At 46.7% G+C, this 25,335-nt stretch overlaps 1 protein-coding gene across 17 annotated transcripts in view; it reads right to left on the reverse strand.

Annotated features, from left to right (window-relative positions):
• sdk (sidekick cell adhesion molecule) overlaps positions 1 to 25,335 on the reverse strand; it is a 94,655-nt gene that overhangs the window by 9,510 nt on the left and 59,810 nt on the right. For 10 of the 17 annotated variants that reach the window (XM_033385516.1, XM_015185917.2, XM_015185915.2 and 7 more), the window contains exons 4-10: positions 14,256 to 14,432; positions 12,039 to 12,792; positions 11,816 to 11,943; positions 11,406 to 11,576; positions 3,902 to 4,021; positions 3,345 to 3,500; positions 258 to 686 (exon numbers count right to left, since the gene is read on the reverse strand). In XM_033385516.1, the coding sequence (XP_033241407.1) occupies positions 258 to 686; positions 3,345 to 3,500; positions 3,902 to 4,021; positions 11,406 to 11,576; positions 11,816 to 11,943; positions 12,039 to 12,792; positions 14,256 to 14,432 (1,935 nt within the window). The remainder of the gene's footprint in view (positions 1 to 257; positions 687 to 3,344; positions 3,501 to 3,901; positions 4,022 to 11,405; positions 11,577 to 11,815; positions 11,944 to 12,038; positions 12,793 to 14,255; positions 14,433 to 25,335) is intronic. The other 7 variants (XM_033385519.1, XM_002133820.3, XM_015185918.2 and 4 more) reach the window with 3 other exon arrangements.

The following is a 25,335-nucleotide window of genomic DNA, read 5'->3' on the forward strand; positions in this document are numbered from 1 at the left end:
AAATGCTGTGAAAGGTTCTCCCTTGCCCCTTCCTCGCGGAACGGATTAATGTTTATCTTTATCTTCATTTTACGTTGCTTCCTTCGTTCCACCTGCTTTCCCTTTTCGGGTATAAATCATAAATCCAATCCAATCCGATCCGATCCGGAGGAGGCCACCCGCAACCAATAACCAAAAACTACAGTACCAAAAAGGACCCCGAAAAGGAAAGTACAACAAAAAAAAAAACAAAACAAGCTCCAAGAGGGGAAACTTACCCAATTCGGAGACCTCACGTCGCTGGATAATAAATTTGGAGATTGGACTGTTGCCATCGAATCCGGGCGTCCAGGACACATTGATGCTGCGCTGCTGCGGCTCCGGCAGACGTTCCACCCTCACGTTGCTGGGCGGGAAGGGCAGCTCGATGACACTGAGCCGGGCCGCCCGTGTCTCGTTGCCGCCCGGCGATGTAACCACGCACGAATAGCTGCCCACGTCGCTGGCCCGCACCGCCTGGATCTCCAGCTGCCCATCCGCCTGCACTCCGATCCGCTGCGAGTTGCTGATGGGCGCCATTTGGCCCTCTCGGTACCAGTCGATGTTGTACGGCACGCTCGGGTCGCTGGACACCTTGCACTGCAGTGTCGCGGTCAGGCCCAGGAGCACGATGGTGTCCACTGGCGGCTGTATGATTTGTGTCCGCACTGCGGGCAAAACCAGAGGAGACGGAAGAGAGAGAAAAATGGGTACGGGAAAACATTAACAACACGGCAATGCAGATTAAAAGTGCCGCGAGACGACGGCCAATGTTGCACCGACCGCAAGTGGCAATGACAAGTCGTGACAGCGCCCCTCCCCTTTTCATTACCAGCCCCTCTGGCAGACTGGCAGACAGACAGACAGACGTACTATGCCACCTCCCGATCCCCCCCGCGTATACTCGCGAAGATAGGAAGGGAATTAAGTTTTAAAGCCCCAAACAGACTGACACACAAGGCCCGCATGGTGGCAGCCTGGTCTCGGGCAGCTCCAGATAGCGGGGCATGCCCGGCCAGGGGCTGCGCATGCCACAGGTAAATAGCGGTAATGGAGTCCACAAGTTTAAACTGGATGTCCTTCCAGTGGGGAGCTATTGAGTTTCCCTTGGTGATTGCATCGTCCATCGGAACTCCCATTGAGGATTCGAACATTCTTCGCTTCATGCCAGTCTTTGTTTTCTTTTTCTTTATTTTGTTAGTGAAACGACTCCAACTACAGGGGAACAAACATGCAGATTAACAACAAATAGAGCTTACATCGCGAGTCTACGGATTGTGCTAGGCATTCTCTGGGTTGGCTGCCCGCTTCGAGGACTACTGGGTATCCCTTAGTCGGGGCCAATGATTCGTCGGGGCCTCATTCTTCTCTGGCTGGTTCCTTTCTGTTTGGCTTTCTCTTTTGATTTTATTTATTTTATGTATGTTTTTTTCACTTCCCTGTTTTTTTCTTTCTTTTCTCTCTCGCGTTCTTTTTTATTTATTTTATTTTTTTTTTTGCTCATTTTTTAGCTCTTTTCAGTCACTTGGCCCGCATGCATCAAAAGTTCAACGTGCCCCGTGGCCCAGACATTGTTGGTGTTGCTTTTGGTGTTGTTGTGGGGTCTGCTAGTCCCCCCACATCCATATGGGACGGGATGGGACGGGCCGGGGGACGGGATCAACCGAACTGGGCCTCGGCTGAGCTGAATGGCATTAGCACCATCACCAGCGAAAGGTCCTTGCAAATGGAAGTTTTATTCTGTGGCTCCCCCCCTACCGCTTTTTTTTTTTTTTTGCATTTCTTTGCCGGACTTGGGCCACCACTGTATTTTATGCAACATCACACACTGCACAGCACACACTCCCCTTTGAGTGGTGGAAAACTGGCATCATTTTGGTGGTGCTGGTGTGGTGCGGTGTGGTGTGGTGGTGGTGGTGCTCCTCCTGGTTTTGGCTGAGCGACAGCGTGTTCTCCCAATTAGCTGCACTCCGATGTTTCCTTTTAGAGCTTAGCGCATGGCCAAAAATACGAGTTAGTATGTGTACGAATTGCATGCCCCAGACCCGCGAATCAACTTTAATTGCACAAACAACACAATGGAGGACCTCTGTGCCACACAGCAGCAGCAGCAGCAGCGGCAGCGGCAGCGGCAGCACCAACAGCTTTTAAAGAATCATTTGAATCGGGCATTTGTGGTGGGGCAGTCAAAGCCCCGCCATGCCATCTATGGCTGGCCGAGAGCAGATTTTTGTATTATTTCAAAAGCAATTGATGCTGCCCAGGGGCATCAGGGTGTACTTCAAATGGAACAACGAGTACCAGTGCTGGGGCCACGGCGAGTGGCGTGGCTGTGGCCTGAATGTCCATCGGTGATGCTGCCCTGCTGTTGCTGTTGCTGTGTCAGTCCCGATGACATAGTTCGTACATTATTATTATTGGACCATGCATTTTAGTTGATTTGATACGATGTCAGTCTGCTGCTGCAGCTCTCAAATGTCATTGGCAATCAGACAGACAGGATACAGCAGAGAGTGAGTGGCATAGAGATTTTGGGGCGGCACCCTACCACCTACCCACGACCAGAATCAGGTGGAGAGAACTTTTCGTTAAGTAAACCCAATTTGAATCTCTTTTGTGGTCACACGGCTGACAGCATTTCAGTTACAGTCGAAGGATGTGCGTTTGCCACATCAAAGCCCTGTCACCAAACAATTGATGGGCGTGGAGGGAGCTCTCGCCCGGTCGAAACCAGAGCCAGAGGTTGGGCTTATAGGAAATTTCTGGGGCTTTTGTTATTGCTGTGCCACAAGCCGAACTCTTACGCATGGAATGCAATCACTTGAAAATGCCACAACAAAAAACAGAAAAACAACAACAACCAGTTTTAGCTCCGCACCAGCGTCGAGGGATCCGACTCGGGGATACCTAATGCTGTCCGCTTAAATGATAGATCACACCCATGTATATATCGCTGTACAAAGCATTCGATTCGATTCTGCAACTGTTGCTTTGTCACCATCATTAGCACGGAAACAAGATACCCTTCCGTGTCACACGGCTACCGGGTACACAAACGAAACCGGGGAGCGCACAAAAACAGTCGAAAGCCTTGTTAACTAAACGTTAAACACTCAACTCGGTCGGACGTAGACCAGACCAAAACAGACTCGCTTAAAACTAGCAGACAGAGTGGTGGAGCAGCCAGCAAGCAATTAAATTTCGGCGACTCAGTGGGGGAGGATGATACCCGGGGCTAGAGCTGGGCTCTGGGGCTATGGGGCTATGGGGCTGTGCGGCTATGGGGCTACGTGGCTATGTGGGGCTATGGGCTTCGCATAACTTACCTAACACGCTCAGTAAGGCCTCGCCCTTGACGCTGCCCGCCTCGTTGGCCCGCACACAGATGTAGAGGCCCGCGTCCGAGGGCCGGATATTCGAAATAAGTAAATCACCCGATTCGAGTATCTGAACGCGACTGGATATCTCAACCAGTTGGGTTTCTGTTGGGCGATAGGCGATGGGCGAGTCGTTGATTGTGCGTCGATTGTCCGTCGGAGGCGGCAGGCATGCGACAGTTGGAGGCCGAGATGTAGTTGTAGTGGTGGTAGTAGTAGTAGTAGTAGTAGTAGTAGGTTGGTAGTTAGCAGGTGCAGTAGCAGGTACAGGTACAGGTACAGATATGGGTTCCGCAGCAAGCAATTGTCAAGCGGTGACATCGGTTTCATTTGGTCATTTTTGTATGTTAGGATTATCAATTGGTTAGAGGGCGTACAAAAAGAACACAGAGACACAAAAGAGAACATGAAATTAGCATTAGTTGGTCCGTGGCTGGTCTGTCCGTCTGGTCCATGCTGCAGGCGACACGGGACAGATAGACTGGCACTGGCAGTGGCACACTCACCATTGTAGATCCAGGTGACGTTGGGATTCGGCGAGCCAATGGCCCGGCATGAGATCGTTGCATCCTTTCCATCCAGGGCGGTCACGTTCTGGGGCGGCTGCTCAAATACGGGCGCTGAGGCTGTACAAAACGAAGGAGACAGATCACGATGGATTAGAGCAATGCCCAAATATTGGTGTGGTGTTCCACAAGGACTTGACACCGTTCGATGGAAGATCAAATCAAATCAAATCAAATCAATTATTGCGTGAGTAAAAGGGGTGTGTGTGTGTGTCACAAATATATATGTATAAGTATATCCTAGGTGTACATCTATTTACGCTAATTGTTTCTGTTCCTAAGTCTAGATCTTACATTTACTTGTTCTAGCAACATTCATGCAATGCTCTTTTGTTAGCCATTATTGGCCCCACCCCGCGGTCGTATCAATATTCTCTTTGGACATTTATCCAACCAATGATTACAGCGATTAACTGCTTCATTGGGGCAATCTTCCTTCCTTCTTGTTTTCGCCCTGCCACTGAGCTGACTTTTGCAATTATTATTACACGGAATTAAAGGCAGGGCAATTAATCATGATGCCTGATGCCTGATGCTTCTTTTTGTTCAGACAGCTCCACAGCTCCACAGTTGCACAGCTCCACAGTTGCGCTGTGCACTCCTTTATTCTTCTCCATTTTTGCTAGCGGTTCGGATAATGTAAATTATTTATTGGATTTTGAGTGGCACACACATACTGCTCCTGCCCATGTCCCTGCCCCTGCCCCTGCAGCTCTCCTTCTCGTGCTCCAGCTCGTGCCACTGGCGAATAATGGTGATGGCGATGATGACGTCGCAACGTCGCTTGCTTTTCATTCTTATGGCCAAATGCCACGCGCTGTTAAAGCCATATTAAGGCTATAGCCAGTGCTGTAGTGTACCCAATAGCTGCCTCGTTTCTCTTCCGACTCCATTGCCCGATATGTAATAATCTTCGCAATAATTTCCCATGATGAAGCAGTCCCGTTAACTACGCTTATGTAAATAAGTGCATAAAATTACAATAAAAGTTTTTCCCCGACTGTTGCTGTTTTCCTTCAACATTAAGATATTAAGTGCTCCACGTGTGCGTGTGTGTGTGTGTGTCTGCCTGTCCCTGTGTGTGTGTGTGTGTGAGAGTGGTACGCCACAAGGTATGCAACAATGTTGCTGCTGCAAGTGCAATTGTTGGAAATCATAAAGACATCAACTCTGCTTGAAATTAAGGACTGCACAGTGAATCACTGGGAAAAACGGATATTTACATATGTGTATGTACATATATGGGTATATATGTGTGTGTGTGTGTATGTAAAGGGGGGTACATCATGCGGGCAACTTTAACGGGGGGTTAGCACAATACATTGTATGATTAAACAGGCTCCGCGGGGAAGTAACAGACCTCCAAGTAGCTTAAAGCCAGAATCCCACAAAAGATGATGGATAGGGGGAGGGCTGACGGGGGGGCGCCAAGAGGGTGGCTGTTGAGGGTTTTATTAATATCCACTTAGAGGACCATTAAGCTAATAAAAGGATGATGGAACCAGAAAGGAAAGGGAAGCTGAAGCTTTAGCAGCTCTCGTTGATTGTTGCATTCCGTGGCAAAGCACAGTGATCCATCTTTTCGAGTACGGGTCTCACTAGGACAGAGAGGCAGAGACTGGCACCTTTAACTGCAAAGCTACTCTGTGAGAGAGAGAGATAAAGGGGATAAAAAGGTATCAAAATAACAGATGTAACACACTAGCCTGCACATCCACTTGGGGGACACTGATCTATGGGCGTGACATGACAATCGTACAACATATAAAAACCCATAAAAAAGAAACAACCAGTTTTTACTGTAACTCTAATTTTGGTACAAAAAACGAGTACAAAAATCTATAAGCCAAAGCCCTGGCGTGGCGTTGCAAAAACCAGAAGTGGGTTTTGACCAAACTCTGCGAATCGGGCTGGAACACTACGGATGTACAAATTTTTTTGTACTAAAAGTACCTCAGCTCGTATGAAATATTATGCGTTCATTTTCCCATTTGTTAAATGTAATTTTATTTGTTAATTTGTTTGTTTTAATCCGCAAAAAAAGCTTATGCATCTGTAACTAATAAAAGTTACAAAGTATATACCTTTAGCCGAGCTTGGGGATAAATGGAATGTGTGGCAAAAATAATCGTGAATAATCTTTGTTATTGGAAATAATGATAAACAATAGCATGGTATGTATTAGATGTGCGGAACAAATGATTTGTTGTTGATTTTAATAGGTTTTCATATAGAATTTTACGATGGAATCTATTTCAGTTTTGTGCTTACACATGTACGCAAATTCTTCGCCTGGTGAATATTATCATACTCCCAGCCAGCAGGCAAGACAAAGGCAAACAGGGACCCGGAAAAGTGTGGGAAATTTAAGAAAAATATTCCCAGATAACTCTTCTGGCCAGCAACGTGTTACGTGTGCTTAAGCCTCCTCTACCTCGGCCTCCTCTCCGGCTGCTTCTTGGTCTCGGTTTCGGTCTTCCGCTGCTGCTGCTGCTGCTGCTGCTGCAACCCCGCCTTTGAGAACAGGGTTTTTATGGCTCACGCAAGGCGCATATTAAAGACACGAAGAGCGACCCTACAAGCGAGAGCTGAGAAACAATTTGTGGCACACTTGAGTCGGAGCCGGGGAAGCCTGCAAAGGGGACAGGACTCCGGGCAGGGCACTGCAGGGCGGAGTGTAGTGAAGTGAAGTGAAGTGTACGGAATGGTTACACTTGCATCTATGCGTGTACTACTCGTATCTATGATATATCTGAGACCAGCCCCGACCAAACCCAACGAAATTGAACTGCAAACGAACTGATAATTGTGGCCGACTGATTTATTCGACGTTCGACGTTCGAGGTTCGAGGTTGCGTACTCGCAATCGAATGGCCCAAGTCGGCCACATTTCGCATTGCCACTTCTCGCCATGCCTGCCGTGCCTGCCATCTCTGCCGTGGTCGTTACGTTTGAACGTAATTAATTTCAAGTTGACCCACTAAAGAGGTTGTGCGCCATCAACTTAAAGTCATAATAAAACGCTCAGTCAGCCAGGGCCTAGGACCCCAGGACCCCAGGACCCCAGGACCCTAGACCCCGGACCCCGGACCCCAGAGGAGCTCTGGAATGGCATGCGATGGCAATAATTGCCATTACTTGGCCATTGAAGTGGGTCTGGTATGGTCAGCCCACCCCACCACCATCCTTGGGAGCTCCAACATTTGCATGGGAATCGCCATCGCCATCGCCATCGCCGTCGCCATCGCCGTTTGCCTACGTCTTTTGTGCCCGCGCTAAAACTTAGCGGACTGCGGACCTCTCTCGCCCGCCGCCCGATTAAATGGTTTTTCGTTTCAGTTTTCCTTTTTTAGTTGTGGCTCGTTTTTCGCATTTTAATAAGCATAAAGGCAGGTCCTTTGAGAACGGTTTGCCCTGAAACTCCGCTGGCAATTTTACACCAAGACCGAACGAGGGGAACGCTAAGAGACCAGTGAACAGGGCCCAAATAAACCTAATCCACCATATGGAATCATCAAGATTTTCGTATGATTTGCTCTTTGAGTTCTAATCCATGTTTATGTTCCCGGGATATTCCTCAGCTAAAGGCAGTGGTCACATCCGACTCGAACAGCGGTTTGCATGTCGCTGCCAAATCAAGCTTAGGGCACCAGGGCTGCTCTAGGGCACCTCACTCCACTCCTAACAATCCGTCGCCGTTGCCGTCGCCTTTTGGGGGACCCACCAATGACCTCGGGGGTGCCAACTGTTGCTGGCGGTCGGGCAGGCAAGTGGCAGCGCAGCAAAAAGCGAATTCCCACAGTGAAATCCGCATTGAGCCGTCAGCCAACGGATGTCCGGCCACGCCTAACCCCCAAAAGTCACCTAATTACACACACACACACACACAGACAGGGAGGGAGAGAGGGCGGTGAGGAGCCAGAGTGTGGAGGGCGCCTTAGAAATGGCAGGAAGCAGCGATTAAAATCACTTTTGCGTTTCGGGAAATTACGAAATTATGTTACTCGAGTTGAGGCAGGCGACTGCGACGGGCGGGAAAGCTCAGGCAGCCGGAAAATGCACACCCAACAGCAACAGCAACAACAGAAACAGAAACAGAAACAGCAATGTGGAAAGCTCTGACTGTGGCAGGTGCAACTTTTTCGGGGAGTGCTAATGGGAGCGAGAGACGGAGCAGATGTAGAAGAGGGAGCGACGATTTGCGCCAACTTAACAAAAATGAAGTGAAAAACCTGGGTGGGGGCTCCAGCAGAGGCCAAAAAGAGAGAGAGACAGAGAGAGAGAGATAGAGAGCGATGAAAAACTTTGATAAACATTGTGTAGGGGAGGGGGTGGGAGGCAACGGGCTGCAATTAAAATGTAGCCAGTTTTGCCAGCACTTCTCACAGCCCGCGTTCCTTGAACGCGGCTAGCTGGAAAATTTTTTCGCAACTCAACTTCTCCTTCAGCTGCCCCTCTATCTAAGTGAAAAGTGCTCCTGCACAAGGATTATCCTTCAAGTTGCCTTCCAAGCGGAAAATGGCAGCAAGGGGGCGGGCCAGGGGTATCAGCGCTACAAATGCTAAACACTTGTGACCATAGCGAAGGCTAAGGAGCCTGATCCGGAGCAGAAGCAGGAGCTGGAGCTGGAGTTGGAGCTGAGGCAGAAGCGAGAGCAAGTACTAGAGTAGCTGGAGTGAAACGAACAATAAACGAATGAAATTGCAAATGAAATCAAGCGATTCCCAAGTGCGCACCTCGGGGTAGCTCCGCGGAGGGCCCTCCAGAAGCCAATTGCAAGAGATACGAGATGCGAGATGCACAAAAGCACAGAGAAAGGTGTTTATAATACGGATTTGATCTTGATATGGATAATCCCTCAGAGAAGACCAATTAGACCCAGCCAGGCCCGGAGCTCTGAAAGAAGAGACAAGTCCGTAGCGGCAGCCACCCACTCGCCCACGGATTGCATGCAGCGCTAGAGGTAGCGGCAACAGTCAGACAACGAAACAGAAGGAAACTCCTGCCAGCAATAAAACTTATCCCTTCTCAGGGAGATTTATAGGGTGGACTGAAGGCAGAGAATTAGAGACTTGGCTCAGCTAAATGATGGCGGATGGCGAATGGCTGGTTGCTGGTTGCTGGCTGCTGGCCGACTCTCATAAAGTGCGTTGGCGCAGACAAACAAATTGACTCGAATTATCCTAGGCAAATAAAATTAAATGAGCCGCAACGATTGGTTCCCATGCGGCAGAGGGGGGCAGGATGCTAAAAAGTTTTTCAATAAGCCGCCGCCGCCGCCGCCGAGGAGGACGACGACGACGACAAAATCCTTAAACTAGTTTAACTCGAATACAATGCGGCGGGCGATACAGAAACGGAAGGGAGACAGACGATAAAGGATGGAGATACTGCAACATAAGAATAACTCAACAAAATATGCATAGAAATTTGAAATTTACATGAGTCCCAGGCTCCAGCTACAGCTCCGACAACTGGCCATCAAAATTTAACTGGAGTAAAAGCAGAGCAAAAGCAGAGCAGAAACTCTGCTTAAAGTCCCATCAAACAAGCAGGGAGATAGAAACTTATTCTGGCCCCAGCAAAACAATATGTCTCCTCTTCTCGTAGATGAAAGCTGGAAGTTTCCTTCCTTCTCCTTCTCCTTCTCCTTCCCCCAGCTCTTGCTCTTCTCCTGCATCATAATTCAAGCCAAACGATTGCAGCACAAGGAGCAGCAGGAGCAGGGCCCTCAGTTCTGGGCTCTCAGTTCTGCCTGTCCGTCCGTCTGTTTGTCCGTCTGTCAAATATTTAAAACGTCAGCGGAGTCCGTTGGTTAGGCTCATGAATGAATTAGTCTCTCAAGAGCTGGGGTCCCAAAAAAAAAAGAAAAACACCCGCATATCTGACAACCCTACCATAAGGATGAAATGTCAGTACGACAGGACCCTGTTCTCCCTCTCCGAGTAGATGTGTGTGTGTGTTTGTGTGTGTCAGTCTTAATTTTCGCATTATGAAATTCATTAAAATGCAAAATTGTCCCACAGCCAGAGTGGCCTGTAGCTCCGTCTGTGTGGCTGTGTGGAGAGCTGCCTGGGTGTGGGTGGCAACCCTAAGGCAGCCATTTGTCAAGCACTTAACGGTACTTGGGTGTCACAACAAATGCGCAACAGACCACCACGCTGGCAGGTTGGCAGGAGGAGGAATGCAATGAAGTCGGCCAGCTTCCAAATGAGTTTACCCATTATTATCTGCTGTCACTTAATAGTAATTCGTAATCCGAGTTTACCATAGAACCTAAAATTACAGATATACAGTACGAGTATTTGTATATGACGTTTAGATGGGGTCCTTAGAGCAGCGGTGGGCAGGCCTTGACAGCAACAGAAACTCGATTCGCTCAGCAATTGGCCAATCATGCACACGCAATGTACATATATGGTTATTGCAGTTTTTCAGCATTCGCTCGAGCATGAATGTGGCACTTTGTGTGTGAGTCGAGACGTGCCCACCGCTGGTTTATGGCTTTTATTAGTTAAGACTGGTATGGTCTGGTATATATGTATGTACGTACTGAACCGATTTTGCTTTACTTTTTCAGTGCACTGTAAATACGAGCAATGTGTGTGTAAAGAAATTTCGATCTGTCCTTTGGATCTACTAAAAAGTTATGCTACTAAAACCAAAAGCATTTTCTACACTTCAATCTGTGCGTTCGTAAACTTTTGGGATGAATGATATTAAAACTCTGCAAGCATGTTAAAAAATTGAGAGAGATGAGGAGGAGGGTGGAGGGTGGAGGGAGGAGGGAGGAGGGTGGTGGAAGGTTGAAGGAGGTTTCGGGTAATCAACTTGAATACAAAATTCGTTTTGCGTTTCGACAAATTTCGAGCGGCGGATGGAGATAGAGAAAGAGTAGTGATGGAGTGGGGCACATGAAATTTCTTGCTCTGGCCCCGAGCAAAGTGCCCTTTGGAGCTAAGTAGTAGCTGCAGCTGACTGAAACAAAGCTTCATCAGCCGAAGGGCGCAAACAAATTAGGAATGGAAAATAGGGCAAAGATGGGAGAGATGGCACAAAATGCTACAGATGGGAGAATGGAGAACTAAAGATAATATTTTAGCTTAGACTTAGTACAACCCCAGGCAGACAGGCAGGAAGCAGGAGGCAGGAGGCAGGAGTCAGCAGTCAGACAGGCAGCCGGCACCCGAAGAAAACTTGCAACAAGCCAGGCTAATAAACAAACAAATTCCATCACAAAACAATCAAAATTCTACGAGGGATTCGGGGGTGCAGTGCAGTTCAGTGTGTACCAGTGTGTGTGTGTGTGTGCGTGTGGCATGCATGTGCTTTATGTAGGGGGTGCTTGATTGCTTGAGTGCGTGAGTGTGATTTTGAGTGCATGAGTGTGAGAGTGAGTGTGAGTGTGAGTGTGAGTGCGTGTTGCATTGCTTAATGCCCATACCAAAGCGAAACTGCTTGCGTCTACCCAGCTGATGGGAGTTGGTGGAGGAACCAGGTCCTGATCCCGATACCGATCCCGATCCCGCGACCGATCCCGAACCACCATGCGAAGCTCTTACTCTTAGGATTCGTGGCTGGGCCAAGCGCTTGATGCGGCTGTTGGCTGCTTCTGCTATATGGATTCATGTTAATCAAAATGGTTAATGCAAAATGCAAAACGGTATTAAGGGCATAGCAATATATGTATGTATGTATGTATGCAGTATATAGAAGGGAAGAGAGAGAGAGAGAGAGAGATACATATAGATATGGCATATAGATATAAAGATTGTAGGGACGGGGGGCAGGCATCGTTGTTTAGTCAATCGTTTCATTCGCTAGCTCTGGGTCTTGGATCTCCTCTGGACTTACTTTTGACGCGCAGCCAGGTGCTGGCAGAGTTCTCGCCGGCCTCGTTTCTGGCCAGGCACTGAAACATGGCCGCATCGTCCAGGATTAGTTTCTTAATTATCAGCGTGTTGTCCTCTCCCAGGGAGTATCTGAAACGGATTGAATGCACAGCGATTAGATCAGAGATGCAATCATCGACCGTGATGATTCTATATTCAGACAATCTGGTGCCTGGTTTACCCACCTTCCGCTTTGTACATTCGCCTCGACGGACTCTGCATTCCGGAACCACTCAACTTGGGGCGTCGGCTCGCCCACCACATCGCAGGGCAGCTGCACCTGGCCGCCAAATTCGCCAAAGGTTTCCGCTCGCATGGGCGTGAAGAAGACCGGGGGCTCGAGGATTTGGACGCGGGCCGAGGCGCTGACCGTTGGATAGCCGCCGCTGCGCAGACGCACCTGGCAGGTGTACTCGCCGGAGTGGGAGCTGTTGGCCTGCAGGAGGGCCAGGGTGCGGTTCCAGGGATCGTTGAGGGTGTGCCGGACCCCGGCCGTGTCCACGGCCAGACCGTCCTTCAGCCAAATCGTCTCCAGCTCGTGCAGGGGTCGGGCGTTGGCGATGCACTGCAGCTCGAGGACGCCGGTGCCGGTCTTCACCTTGACATCCTGCGGCCGAACAATAATCTCGGGCGCCACCTCGATGTAGGGGTCACCACTGACGTTGAGGTGCACGAACGCGCTGATCTCCTCCTTGCCCAGCTGCGTGTTGATCGCCCGCGCTCGGTAGCCCTTCCGGTCGTTCTCGTCCACGCTCAGGATAATCAGCTGGTTCGCCTGGGTGAAGGCGTACTTGATGTCGTAGTTGAGGGACCCGTCCGCCGACTGCCACAGAACCGATGGCGTGGGCACCGACTCAATGGCCGGCATGTCGAAGATGGCCGGATGTCCGCTCACGACAGTTAGCCGGCCCTCGGTGACGTTCTCAAAGATACCCATGTCTAGGAGGGAGAATCGATAGACAGAGACGATTAATGGCAAGGAATATTCTATGCAAAAGATACAATTCTATAATCTGTAATCTACAATCGATTACTTTACGCCTATCCATGACATAAACTAGATTGCATTATCGATCAAAACCAATGGTCGATAATTATCGATAATTCTATAAATTTAGTACGAGTTATTCGTTTCTCCATTCATTCATTCATTTCCCCGTATCCCTGGTCCATATAGAGCGTGGTTCAGCCACAGAAGCAGCCTGGGAACTCTGGAGTTTGTTCCTGTGGTGTCAATCGCTAATTGAATTGAAGGCAAGCCGGCCTGCGGGCACAGCAGTTTAACCTCGCTCATCGTCATCGTCATTGCCTTGCGGATTCACGAGGCACACTCCACTCCAGACCATTCCACTCCATCCACAAGCCATCTCTGACCTGGTCCCGACCCCAACTGAGCTTTAAAGGTTATTAGTTCAGTTTAAGCGCACTCCTACAATTAATTAAGTGCTCAAGGCGTTGCTCGACTGCTCCGAGTCAAGCAGTCAAGTCAGTCAATGGGTCCGTGAGTCTGTCAGTGAGAGCCACTCCCAAGAAAACGCCCGGATGGGCGGCCATCATCACCATCGTCGTGCTCTCCCCCCAAAAAGAAGGTCACCAGAGCGAAAGGGGAGTGGCAACAGCAGCAGCAGCAGCAGCAGTGGAGAGTTCTCGGAGGTTGGTCTCATGCCGAGAGCTCGATTTATTAGGTTCAAGTAGTGGGGTAATAAGCACCCGTCCACGCACACACACAGGCACACACAAGAGCTCAAGTGTCACTCACACTTACTTGTCTAATTGTTCGTTACTTGGCTTCCCCAGCATCCCCTATCCCCCGTCACCCGTCACCCATCCCCCATCCCCTGTAGATCTCTGTCCCCGTCGGTCTTGATGTAATTAAGTTCGCATTAAAGAAAAATTAGCAGCTAAACATTCATCAAGAGTGTGTGAAGAGGAGAGACTCCACCTAGAACCAGAACGTAGAAGACCTCCGACCTCTTCTTCGCTGGAAAATCGACACTTGGAAGGGTCGATTCATCCCGAAAGCCAATGAATCGAGCGATGCCATCGGGCTGGGGTACGGGTTGAGTATTCTCGGGGCAAAATTGGTAACTCAAGTCCCATTGTTATGGCTTGATTGCTTCACCGTTCTTCTCGGAACGACTTAATCCCCGAAATACTCGTAATTTAATTTCCAGTTTTTTTTTTCTTCTCTCATTTCGCACATTTGCATTTTTCGATTGAAGTGCATTTGGCTCTGCTGGTGCCTCCAATGATCGACTGGATGTAATGGAGGCATAATGCGCTTATGTTCCGTTCCGTTCCGTTCCGGCCCGGCTCTTTATCTGCCCCAACAGAATGGACGTATAGGCAAAGCACACTCCCTATACTCCCTACAATCCCTTCCAAATCCTTGGCGCACTTACAGGCCACTACAACGTCGCTCTTCTCGCTGAATATGGATCCGGCGTCGTTCTTGGCAATGCACTGATAGCTGCCCGCATCCTCGCGCCGTGTGCTGTGGAACCGATAGAACTGGCTCGATGAAAAATCGCCCACGGGCTTGCCGTCCTTCAGCCAGCGATATGTGGGCTGTGGGTAGCCTGCAACAAGAGAAAGAAATTCACATCAATAAACATCATAGAAATTGTCAGAGACGTGAGGCATGGCACTGCCAATAGATTCGATAACAGACATACTCGTACAGCAAATAAAATCAAAAAGGACCTTCATATTCTAATGGAGATTGGGTGTTCCATCAGATTAGTTTGAACTTTAAAGTGGGGTGTTATTTGATTAATCATTGATAAACTATCCGGTAACACCTTTCTCTTTTTGTTTCGTTTCGTTTTTTTTTGTTGGGAAAACCTTTCCATTAGATCATTTTTTACCCTTTTAGCGCCATCCCTGGCCCCCACAACCAAAACACTATACAAAATCCATGGAAATCCCATTCTCGCAAACTTTCCCAGCGATAAAATAAAAAATTAAAAAAAAAAAAGAGTGAGAGATTCGGACACCCGGCCAACAGTTGTTGGAACTTCCGTCGCCTATCAGGGGACAGGTTCAGGATGCCGATGCCCGGAACACTGTCCCACTGTCCACACTCTCCGGGAATTGGGAGCGAGCGACATCCACTGGACGCTGGATGTCGGTGCAGCAGCAGCAGCAGCAGCAGCAGAAGCAGCAGTCAAGCATTTAAATTAAAGTTGATTTATACGGCTCTCCGGCCAGTCAGCCCGTCAGCTTGTCACCCCATCAGTCCGTCAGACCGTCAGTCCGTCAGACCGTCTGTCCGTCAGCCCATCTCCCTTTGCGAAATGGAATTGCAATTGGAATGGCTAAACAAAAATTACATGTGAGTGGGCTCTGACCGAACTAAATGAAACCCTGAATAAAATATGAGATTCACCTAACTGGCCTGGCCGCCGGACGGGCCGGACGGGCTGGACGGTCGGGACGGCCAGGATGCAACAGGACGCTGCAGCGGGGGGGGGGGTCAAAGCGAGGTCAAAACGGGAGCAGACAGATTGGATCATCAAGCCAGGGGGAACCCTGACTCATGGCTGTGCTTTCGACGCGTCAGCAAGGCTTTAATCAGGCTCAGAAATTGGTCCGAAGTGAGTTCTGGGCCAGAGCGTCTCTGGCATGTAATATATCCCTTTTCAAACACCTCACATCCATGGGATATCAATAATTCGTTCAATCGATGATCGATTCATCAGCTAGAATCGTGAGGATGTAGATACTACCCTGCTATTCGGATACCCCTCGACACCAAAGACCAAACACCAAACACTTCTCAGATTGACTCCTTACCACTTACAGGGTATCTCTCCCCCAACATCATGATGGCCCAAACGTGGCCAATGGCAATGCAATTCTCTTCATTCAGTTTGCAGACAAAATCGAATTGAGCCCGAGTTAGGAGGCGAAACTAGAAACTACAGGCCGAGAATAAGAATCAAATGGAAGCAAACTGGAATCAACTTCACGAAGGGAAGAAGAGCCAGCCAGCAGGGTGGAAGGGCAGACGGACCCGGAGACGGACACGGAGACGGAGACGGACACGGAGAAGCAGCCAAAAGTTTCCCAAGTGTTGGCCCAGTAACAGCAGCAAAGAAAAAGGAAAAGCCCCAAGGATAAAAAAAGACGAGCCAAGAGCAAAAGGAAGCTGCACAACAGAAGAAAAAAAGTTTCCTCGCAAGGAAAAAAGCGGACCAAAAGTCTATTTGAGCATTTTGGGCAATGACGCTGCTATAAAATTACAATTTGGGGAATTGTAAGGCAAATACAGACACAGCCAGAGACATATATGTATACATATACACATGAGAGTGCCGTTAGTCAACAGCAGCAGGCAAAGAGTAAGAGTGGAGGGGAAGAGTGGAGGGGAGAGGAGAAGCAGGGAAACAAACATTCTCCAGCGAAATGTGTCAGCGCTAAATCGAAGCGATAGTCCAATAAGCAGAGACGAAAAGGGACAGAGAGACAGAGAGAGAGAGAGAGAGAGAGAGAGGTACATATATGCCTACCAGCATATCCCTTCTATTAGGGGAATACCCTGTAATTAGTTCTCTAGAATAGAGGACCTATTTTAGCAGTTCCGTATAGAGTGGGTGTAGGCCAGAACACAATCGAATTTCCTCCACATATCTTTAAGTTGTCGGATCAATTATTTGCAAGCCGATCTATAGATGTATTTGTGTACATTTTACTATAGATTGTATGAAAAAATAAAATGAATATTTAAGGAAATGTATACTAATTACGAAATGTATCAATTAGATACAGCATATACTATATACTCGAAGAGAAAATTCCCTGAAATATGTACGTATTAAAAATGCATAACAATTAGTTTTCTCCGAGAGTGGAAATTGTAAAAAGAGATTGTTTTCACTTACATTTCGACATTCAAATGAAAATATTCGATTTACAAGTAAATATTTTTCAATTATTTAAATACGAATATTTCATAATTATATCAGATGTATTTCCAACAAATGTGTTCTTGCATATTTATTTAAAAGTATTTTGTATTTTAATTAAATATGGGCCGCATTAATCCGTTTATATTTCCATTTTAGCTGTGCTTTCATTTAAAAGTCGAATACTTAATTTAAATATGGGGGTTTTTTTTTGTGTGGGGATTGTGTTCTTCTGGCAGTCACATGTATCTCAAAAATCGAATACAATATACCCCCTGGGAGTCACGATTACTGGGTACGAAGGCAAAGGGCAGACAGAGCAGAGGCAGCAGGTCCCGGACGGACTCAATGGCACCACACACACACACACACACACACACACACACATGTACGGGTATGTATGCAAACACATGTGTGTTTGTGTATGTGTAATGAGTTTTTAATAACTAAACTGACAAAAATCCTTTAAGCCGAAGCCATACAAAGTCACTGTCACTCGAAAGAAGCTGAAAAAGGAGAGGAAAAACCCAAAGAAAAGAGAAGAAAAGAAAAACGAACAAAAACGAAGGCGAAGGGGAAGGGGAAAAAGAAACCCCCACCGTCCCTTCAAGGAAAAAGGGAAGCACAGAGAAGAAATTTACATTCTCTTGGGAAGCGGCCAAAGTCAATCAGATAGTGTGTCAGGAGGGGGGTGGGTAGGGGGGGTGCGCCCTCCTTTCTTTAAGCAAAATGAAACCCAAAATGGAATTGACAAAGAACAGAATTCCGAACTAAAGATTCCATTTCCTATTCCTGCTGGTTTCCCCCACCTTTCCCCGACATCTGACGCGCTGCCGCCCCCGCCTCTGGGTCTGCGGGCCCTAAAAGTTTAAGCAAATTTTGTTGATTCGCTTATCAATGTAGCCGAGGAATGTTATCAAGTGGCTCAATTCAATCATTCTGAAGATTTTATCCACTTTCCAGCCATCCAAAGGACTGAAATTCGTTGCGCGTCCCCCCCTTTTGCCACCCCAAAACCCCCTGTGAAGTATGCTATGAAATTGTTCATCTCGCAACAAGTCCTTGTTTTGTGGGCTGTGGTTTTTGTCAGCAGCCAAATGCCACTCACTCAATCAGCCATGAAGCCATGCATCCATGCAGTCAGCCAGTGAGACAGTCAATCGGTTAGTCAATCAATCAATCAGTCAGTGAAGCAAGCGCCAGCCCCGCCTGCATATAAATAAATTCAATAAACAGCCAAGGCAATGCTACAAATTGCATTTTGGATCTCGCTCTGGCTCTGAATTTGGATGTGGGATGTGGGATGTGGCCCTTTCGGTGGCACGCATAGAGGAAATTGTTTGAGTTGTGGCTAGAGCCACATAGCCATCGACTGCATCTAACCGCTCTGCGAAATCAATTGCATTTACACAGAAGCAGAGGCAGAGGCAGAAGCAGAACAGAGCAAAGACGGCCGAGACAGAAGGGAAAACGAGAGCAGACACAGAAAAAAGGAACAGGAACAGGAACAGGAACCGACCCAGACCTGGCCCTCAACCTCTTTACCCTAGGGACGGTACGGGACGCCATTCATAACTCTCGGGTCTATCAGTGTTTGTCGAGCACATATACCGTGGGCGGGAGGGGGGTGCCCACAAGTCCCTTTGCCAATCCGTCAGTCTATGCGCCGTCTCCGTCTCCGCAAAATCCCCCCAGCAATCTCCCACCCATTCACCAAGGCACACACACAGTGCGTATACGTTATATTTACAGTCATTTGAACTTCCACGGGCATTTTCTTTCAGCGAAACGAGAGGATGGAAGCGAGGTCTGAGGACTTTGACCTAGTATAGAGCTCATGGCTCACCAAGTCTGAAGCGAAAGTCTGACATAATCTGGTCATCCGGGTTCCCCGGTGGCCCCTTGGAGAGTGTTCCGCATTCGAAAGGAATCGAAGGAACATAGATATAGAGATAGAGATAGAGATTGGGAGAGAGAGATAGAGAGGGGGAGTTTTTGCTGTGAATAATGCGATCTACTGTAATTAACTCTGTGATTCCGATGCTATTATGATTAAAAGAAGCTAATCCTTTCATTCCAGTGCTGTGTTGGAAATTCTTCCTCCTTCAGGAGCTTGATGGAATTTTCGTTGTTTTTCTTTTCTGGAGTTCTTGTTTTTGTAACCGTGAACATGTTATTTTTCATTGGTTTTTCTTGCTGTTTGTTTTACTTTACAAATCTTCAATTTGAATGTCGGCCTGTTCCCCCATCCCCGAACCGAAGAGCAAGTACACTCAGAGAAAAATACCACACGAAATAGAACAACACCCATCTTTAGCTTAAATATTCGGTTTTTAAATACCAACTTAGTGATCACTTTGATTGAAACATAAATGTATTTACGAGATTCTTTAAAACGGTATTAATAGTACACTAGTAGTATTTTAGTTGTGGTATATATTTAGTATATTGGCGTAAGTATTAAAATGTAAGTGTACATAACTATGCGATTTCCAGGGATTATTTCTCTAGATGTACATCCTTCTATCGTAAATGTCTCTGAGAAATTGCTACTTTTGTTCCTTCTGTTGTTGTTGTTGTTGTCGTTGTGGCAGTCGTGGCACATGTTTACTAAATTATGCACAGTGCACTGCGCTGACACCTTTTGCAACTGGCCAACAAAACAACCAGCCAAACAAGCAAAACCAACAACCATCAGCCAGGTGTCCGGGCGTACGGGCGTACGGCTGTACGGGTGCACGGCTGTACGGGTGCACGGCTATACGGGTGCGCGGCTGTTCCCTGGTTGCCTTGCAGCACACTCGAAGCGAAGCGTGGTGTAAACTTTAAAAGTGCCTAAAAGCCTTTTTTCGCTTTCGTTGTTTTCTTTTTTCTGCACTGCTCTGCTCTGCTCTACTCTGCCCTTCTGCTAGTCGTTTTACTCGTAGTCGTAGTCGTAGTTGCTATGCATTTAACTTTTGTGCCTTTGCCATTGTTTACACATTTTGTTAGTCTCCGTCGCTCCTCCTCGCCGGGCCCCGTTTGGCAACTGCCTGGCAACTGTCCACCACACGAGTGGACGGAATTGGTTGGTCAGGGCAATTTTATTTTTGCTGCCACACGTTGCGGCTTAAGGTATTTGGGTGCCTGTTCTGCTGGTACACAATTAGAGTACTACGTAGGCAGGATCCACTGGCCTGATCTGAGGATATACGTTCTAAGGATCCCCGTATTTCTGTGGTGTTATTCAAGCTTCCAAATTGGTTTCCATCCAGATTGAATGTATCTGAATATATACCAGGTTGAGCGCAATGGGAACCCCTCGAGGCGCCAATGTATTTCCAGGATACAGTAGAGCTTTTCACATACAAGTACGAGTATATGTTTAATTCTTCTCCCATTCTCCCTTCTCTGTTTTAAACTAATATTAATTAATATTAATACGTAGGGGAAGTGGTTCGGGTGTGGCCACCGTTTTGCTGTTTACAGCCAACAAAATATATTCTAAAAATGGGGAAAAATGCGATGAAACCACTGCAGGTATATTTAAAATTAAAATTAATTGATCTATTATTCATTCGTTATTATTCGTCTATGTCCTTGTCAGAGACGTGCGATCCTGGCCAATATTTTCACTGGAGATCTCTTGGATCGCCGATGACTTTGCTGGTATTGCCGCCTTGGATTAAAGCCTTCTTAAAGCATTAGAACTAAACCTTCTCTTTGGTCGTTCGATATACCTTAATACCTTAAAATAAAAGTCAGTGAATGACAGAAATCTGACTTAAGAGGGTCCTGTTTAAGTGACGATTACATACGAGTATATCCATCATAAAGTTGCAAGATTATGTCTTTGATTAATCCCTGAAAACATTGTATCTTTCTGCTTCCCCTTTGTTTGTGTCATGTTTGCCAAATTCCGAATTTCAAGTTTCTCGTCTGTTTGTTTCCTTCAAAAACCATTTAGAAACAGCCTTCCAGCACACTTGAGCCGAAGATGACGACACGAGTTGCACATAGGCATATCGTTTATGCTCTTTCCCTTCTCGGCTTTCTCCAGCTGCAGCCCACGGCCCCCCAAAACCCCTCCGATAAGATGCTGCTGGCAAACGTAAACAAGGGGATTTCCAGCCGCAGCAAGGAGGAAGGCAGCAGCCGTAAAAGCAAGTAGAAAGAAGGAGAGCAACAATAACAGCAATCACCAGGAACAGGAGGAACAAAGGAGCGAAAGGAAAGCCCCACCAACAGCAGAGGCGACAAATTGCAATAGGGAAAACTATTAATACCCTTACAAATTAATTGGTCTTTTATTTGAATCATTCGAGTTCGAGGCGAGTGCCGTTTCCATTGTGAGAAACAAATTGAAGCACATTTGGTCGAAGGATACACGTACTTTGATCTGTTCAGCGCTGGAAGAGACCCTTGGACAGGGGTATAAAAAATGGATCGGAAATGTTATTCTGTAACCTCGTGATGCCCTCTGAAAGGGTACAAAAAACTGCGACAAAAACCTGGCACCACCAAAAACAATAGTTTGCAATTTTTCAGCTTACTTTTTTCTTCCTTCCTCTCCGCCCCTCAGCACCCCGCTTCCCTTTCCCTTTTCAGCATCTTCTACTTATTCCACTCTCTGTTGCTGTTTGCAAGCGACGACGAGGAAAATGCGGTGGGGGGAAGGACAAAATGCAAGGGGAGAGGGCATAAGAAGCTGCAGACGCAGGGGAAGGCCCGGGCCCGGGGAGACTGGAGGCAAGGGAGAAACGCTGTAAGTAACCACGCACGCGATGCCGACTGTGTCTCCAACTGTTTCCTACGTCTCTCCCTCCCCCAGCCCCAGCCCCAGCCCCAGCCCCAGCACTTTTTCCTCTTCTACCCCGCACCTCGTAAAGGACAAAGGTATATCCTTTTTGAGAGTCATAAGAATCTTCGATATATGCAGCGGCATTTCAAATGCATTTGAGATGAATAAATAAATCATTTCTGCTAAGATTTGTTTTGGAAAATTTCTCGTTCTCAAGATATCTGAGGCAATATTTCAATTTGATAAATTTTGGAATACCAGAATGCATTGATTTCTCTTAAAATTTGTTTCCTTTTTACCTAAAAATTACCTCAACTTTTTGTAGGTAAAAAAATGTCTTGTGTTTAAGAAGTTAAAAAATATATATCGTTAGCCGAGAATGAAAAACTTTTCTGGTATTTTGTGGGTATTTGAATAAGTCTCTGTTTAAGTACTTTTATCCTGAATCCTATATATTTTATAGAACATAAAAAAAGGAAAATTATAAAAAAAAGTAAAACGATAGAATCAATTTTTGTCGATTTTAAAGGGTATTAATCGATAATAAAAAAAAATATAAAATAGTATGAGATCCACAATTCTGCAAAAGTTGTTTCCATAAAGTTTTCTTCTAGGATACACTGCAACACTAGCTGTGACCATTTCCCATAAGCGAACGGCCAAGTTGTTTGTGAATAAGATGAACCCCGAGCGATACAGGGTTTGTTTTTTGACAAACCAGATATCGATGTTGCGGGTCTGAAAATGCAAAAATTTTGGGCCAATATGTCAAAGGATTGAAAGGAATATTGTCGTGCTTGAATATAGAAAGTGATCTGTTTTCTGTTTTTGTTGTTAAACTGAATGGGAAGCATTCTATGGGCACATTCACGGAGATCCCCCCGCAATGGCCTCCACTGAGTGCACCGGGTATCTCTTTTGTCGAGGTTTCCTCTATTGCTGCCCCATCCCACAGCCTGCTTCTTGGTGCATTTGCCACTGAAAACAGCTTTGGCGGCTTTGTTCTTGTTGTTGTTTCCATATATAAAAGTCTTTGTTGCAAGTGAATGCGCTACATTTGAGAGAAGCAACAACAGAAAAAGAAGCACAAGAAAAGCCGACTGCTCCAGCTCCTGCCCCTTCCCCTTCCTCTCCCCTCTTTCGCACACTCTAATGCTGCCACATCGCATTTCATTTTGTTGGCCAGAAAACAATTCCTTCAACACAAAAACACACACACACTTTGCTTAGCTTTTTGTGCCGCTTGCATGCCCTACACTTGACGGGTGGCTGGGGCTGGGGCTGGGGCTGGCGGGGGGTGTTAAGCTGGAATATTCATTAGGGTGTCCGGGAGAATCCAATATCATTCATATCTCAAAATTACACCACAAAATCGCATCTGTGGGCATTCACTTGGAGCGGAATACGGACCTACGACTCCTTGGGTCTCAATGAAAGTGTACTCAAGTAATGGATCTCCTCGCACAGGACAGGGTATTGGTATAGTTCTGATAGCTTCTTTTCCGACACTGACTCGCTCCGTTTTCTTATTCTTGTTTAGTTTTCATGATTGTCGCGAAAGAAACGCTGCCAGAGACCAAAAGGAGACACGGCAGAGGAGACAGAGTGGGGAGTGGAAGGGGACCCGTTTTCACTTGAGAATCCATCGGAAAAACTAGGCGAAAAAACATCCAGCATCAGCGACGGACCAAAAACACAAAAAAGGTAAAAAAGAAAAACTTCCTCGTATAGACAGCCGCGGCTTTCCACCTGCTTTTCCCTTTTCCATCGCAGCCGTATCCGTATCCGTGTCCCTAACCCAACCCTCCCCCCTCCCCCCATCCATCAACCATCTTCAGGGACGAGCTATGGCGCGAGTATCTCGCGTGTGTTGACAGCTAAAACCGCCAAAGTGACTGCAAACGCCAACGTCAACGCTTGTTGCGGCATATGTGACAACACCAACAACATCTACATCATCATCATCATCATCATCATCATCATGATGTATGTACCCCAAAGAGCAGCTTAAGAGATTCACATTTTTTCTTGTTTTTTCGCTGTTGTATTCTATGCCATTTTTGCATACCCTTTCAGAGGGCTATACATTCTTTGGGCAGCTAAGTCGGTCCCCAAAATGCAGTAATAATATACACAGTCTTTGGCGAGGCCCAAGAGAGGGCGGAGCATATAGAATGTAAAAGCCTTGGGTTGCAGCAAAAGAGTGTCTAAGGCTTCGGCTTTCGGGGCCTGCCGCTTATGCAGAGTGCATGGCTCTTGGATACGTTCCGCAGATCCACCAGATACTCGCAGACAACGAGGACGACACACAGGACGCGGAAAGCCCTGGAAGGTATCCGTGTGTGGCAGATTGAATTGCTCAAATGTGCATCAAAACGACCGCGCGACGACACACAGCAGAAGCCACCGGGTGGCATCAAAGTCAAATCAAATCTTTCCACATCCGACAGCGCACCCCTCACTCGATGGGGACTCCACTCCGCTAAGGAAATATGATGGACACAGGACACAGAACAATTGATAATTACTATTTAGATGCCTCCAGGACTCATGCGCGCTGTTTATTTGTGATAAAGAAAAGGATTCGAAGTCCATAAAGCCATAAAGTCCAGTTAATATAATTATTACAATTGCGACAAGGACATATATTTCACTAAATTTCTAAACTCTTTTTTAAGACTTGGTACACTTACACTCAGAGCAAAATGGCGTAAATAGAATTCACCTTGATTTAAAAATAAATGTTTCGAAAGATTTTTTAAAATTATTATTACCTATTATTATCTAATATGATATTTTATTTTAATTAAGAAATATTTAACTTGAAAAATATTTAATTTAAATATGAAATATATTTAATTTAAATGTGAAATATATTTTTTTTAAATATTAAGTTTATTTATCTTAAACCTAAAAATATATTTAATCAAAATATAAAATATATTTAATTGATTTTTGATATATTTTTGATTTAAATAAAATATTTTCATATTTATATCAAAATGTAAGTGAAAACAATTCCATTTAACAGTTTTCACTCTCGGAGCAAATCGTTTGATACTTTATTGACATTAAAATCGAGCCTTTAATCTGTTGTCTGTTGGATGTGGCCTATGCCAACAATGTTGGCCCGGAAATACCTTCAAATAAATGTGCGAGTACCTTTGGCCGCCGTATAGCTGTAATTTGCCGTCTTAAATAGGATACTCGCCCAACAGGCCCAAGAGGCCCGACAGGCCCCAAAGTCCCCGGTCCGAGTACACATTTCACGACTAATTTTGCGAATCCACCGGCCATAAAATACTGCTAGCACCCGGGCTTCGTGGGAAGCAAAGGGGAGTGGGTGGCGGGCAGTAAACAGCAGAAGCCGAAGGACATGGTTAGAATGAAGTTCATAACATTTCATTTTTTCGGGGAACCGGGGGCACACAGGATGGTATGGGACCATTGTAAGGTAAACACACACACACACACACACACACACACACACACACACACACAAAATATGAAACCGATACTCGAAACTGTCAAATGCAGGACAAGGACGTGAACGAGGGCGAAGCCCAAGAGGCCCAAGAGGAAACATTACGTGTACCTGGAGTGCGGTGCGGCCATTGTCCGGCGGACCGGAGCTCGGCCATGGCAACGCCCTTAAGCGCTCAAAGGATTACACGAGCGGCCGCATGGGAACGGGTACGGGTACGGGTACGGGAATGGGAACGGACACGGACACAGACACAGACACAGACACGGCTCGGACACACGCCCCAGCTGGGGGGAAACCTCATAAAAGTT

This window comes from Drosophila pseudoobscura, chromosome X, assembly GCF_009870125.1.
Source record: "Drosophila pseudoobscura strain MV-25-SWS-2005 chromosome X, UCI_Dpse_MV25, whole genome shotgun sequence".
NCBI classification, from domain to species: domain Eukaryota; kingdom Metazoa; phylum Arthropoda; class Insecta; order Diptera; family Drosophilidae; genus Drosophila; species Drosophila pseudoobscura.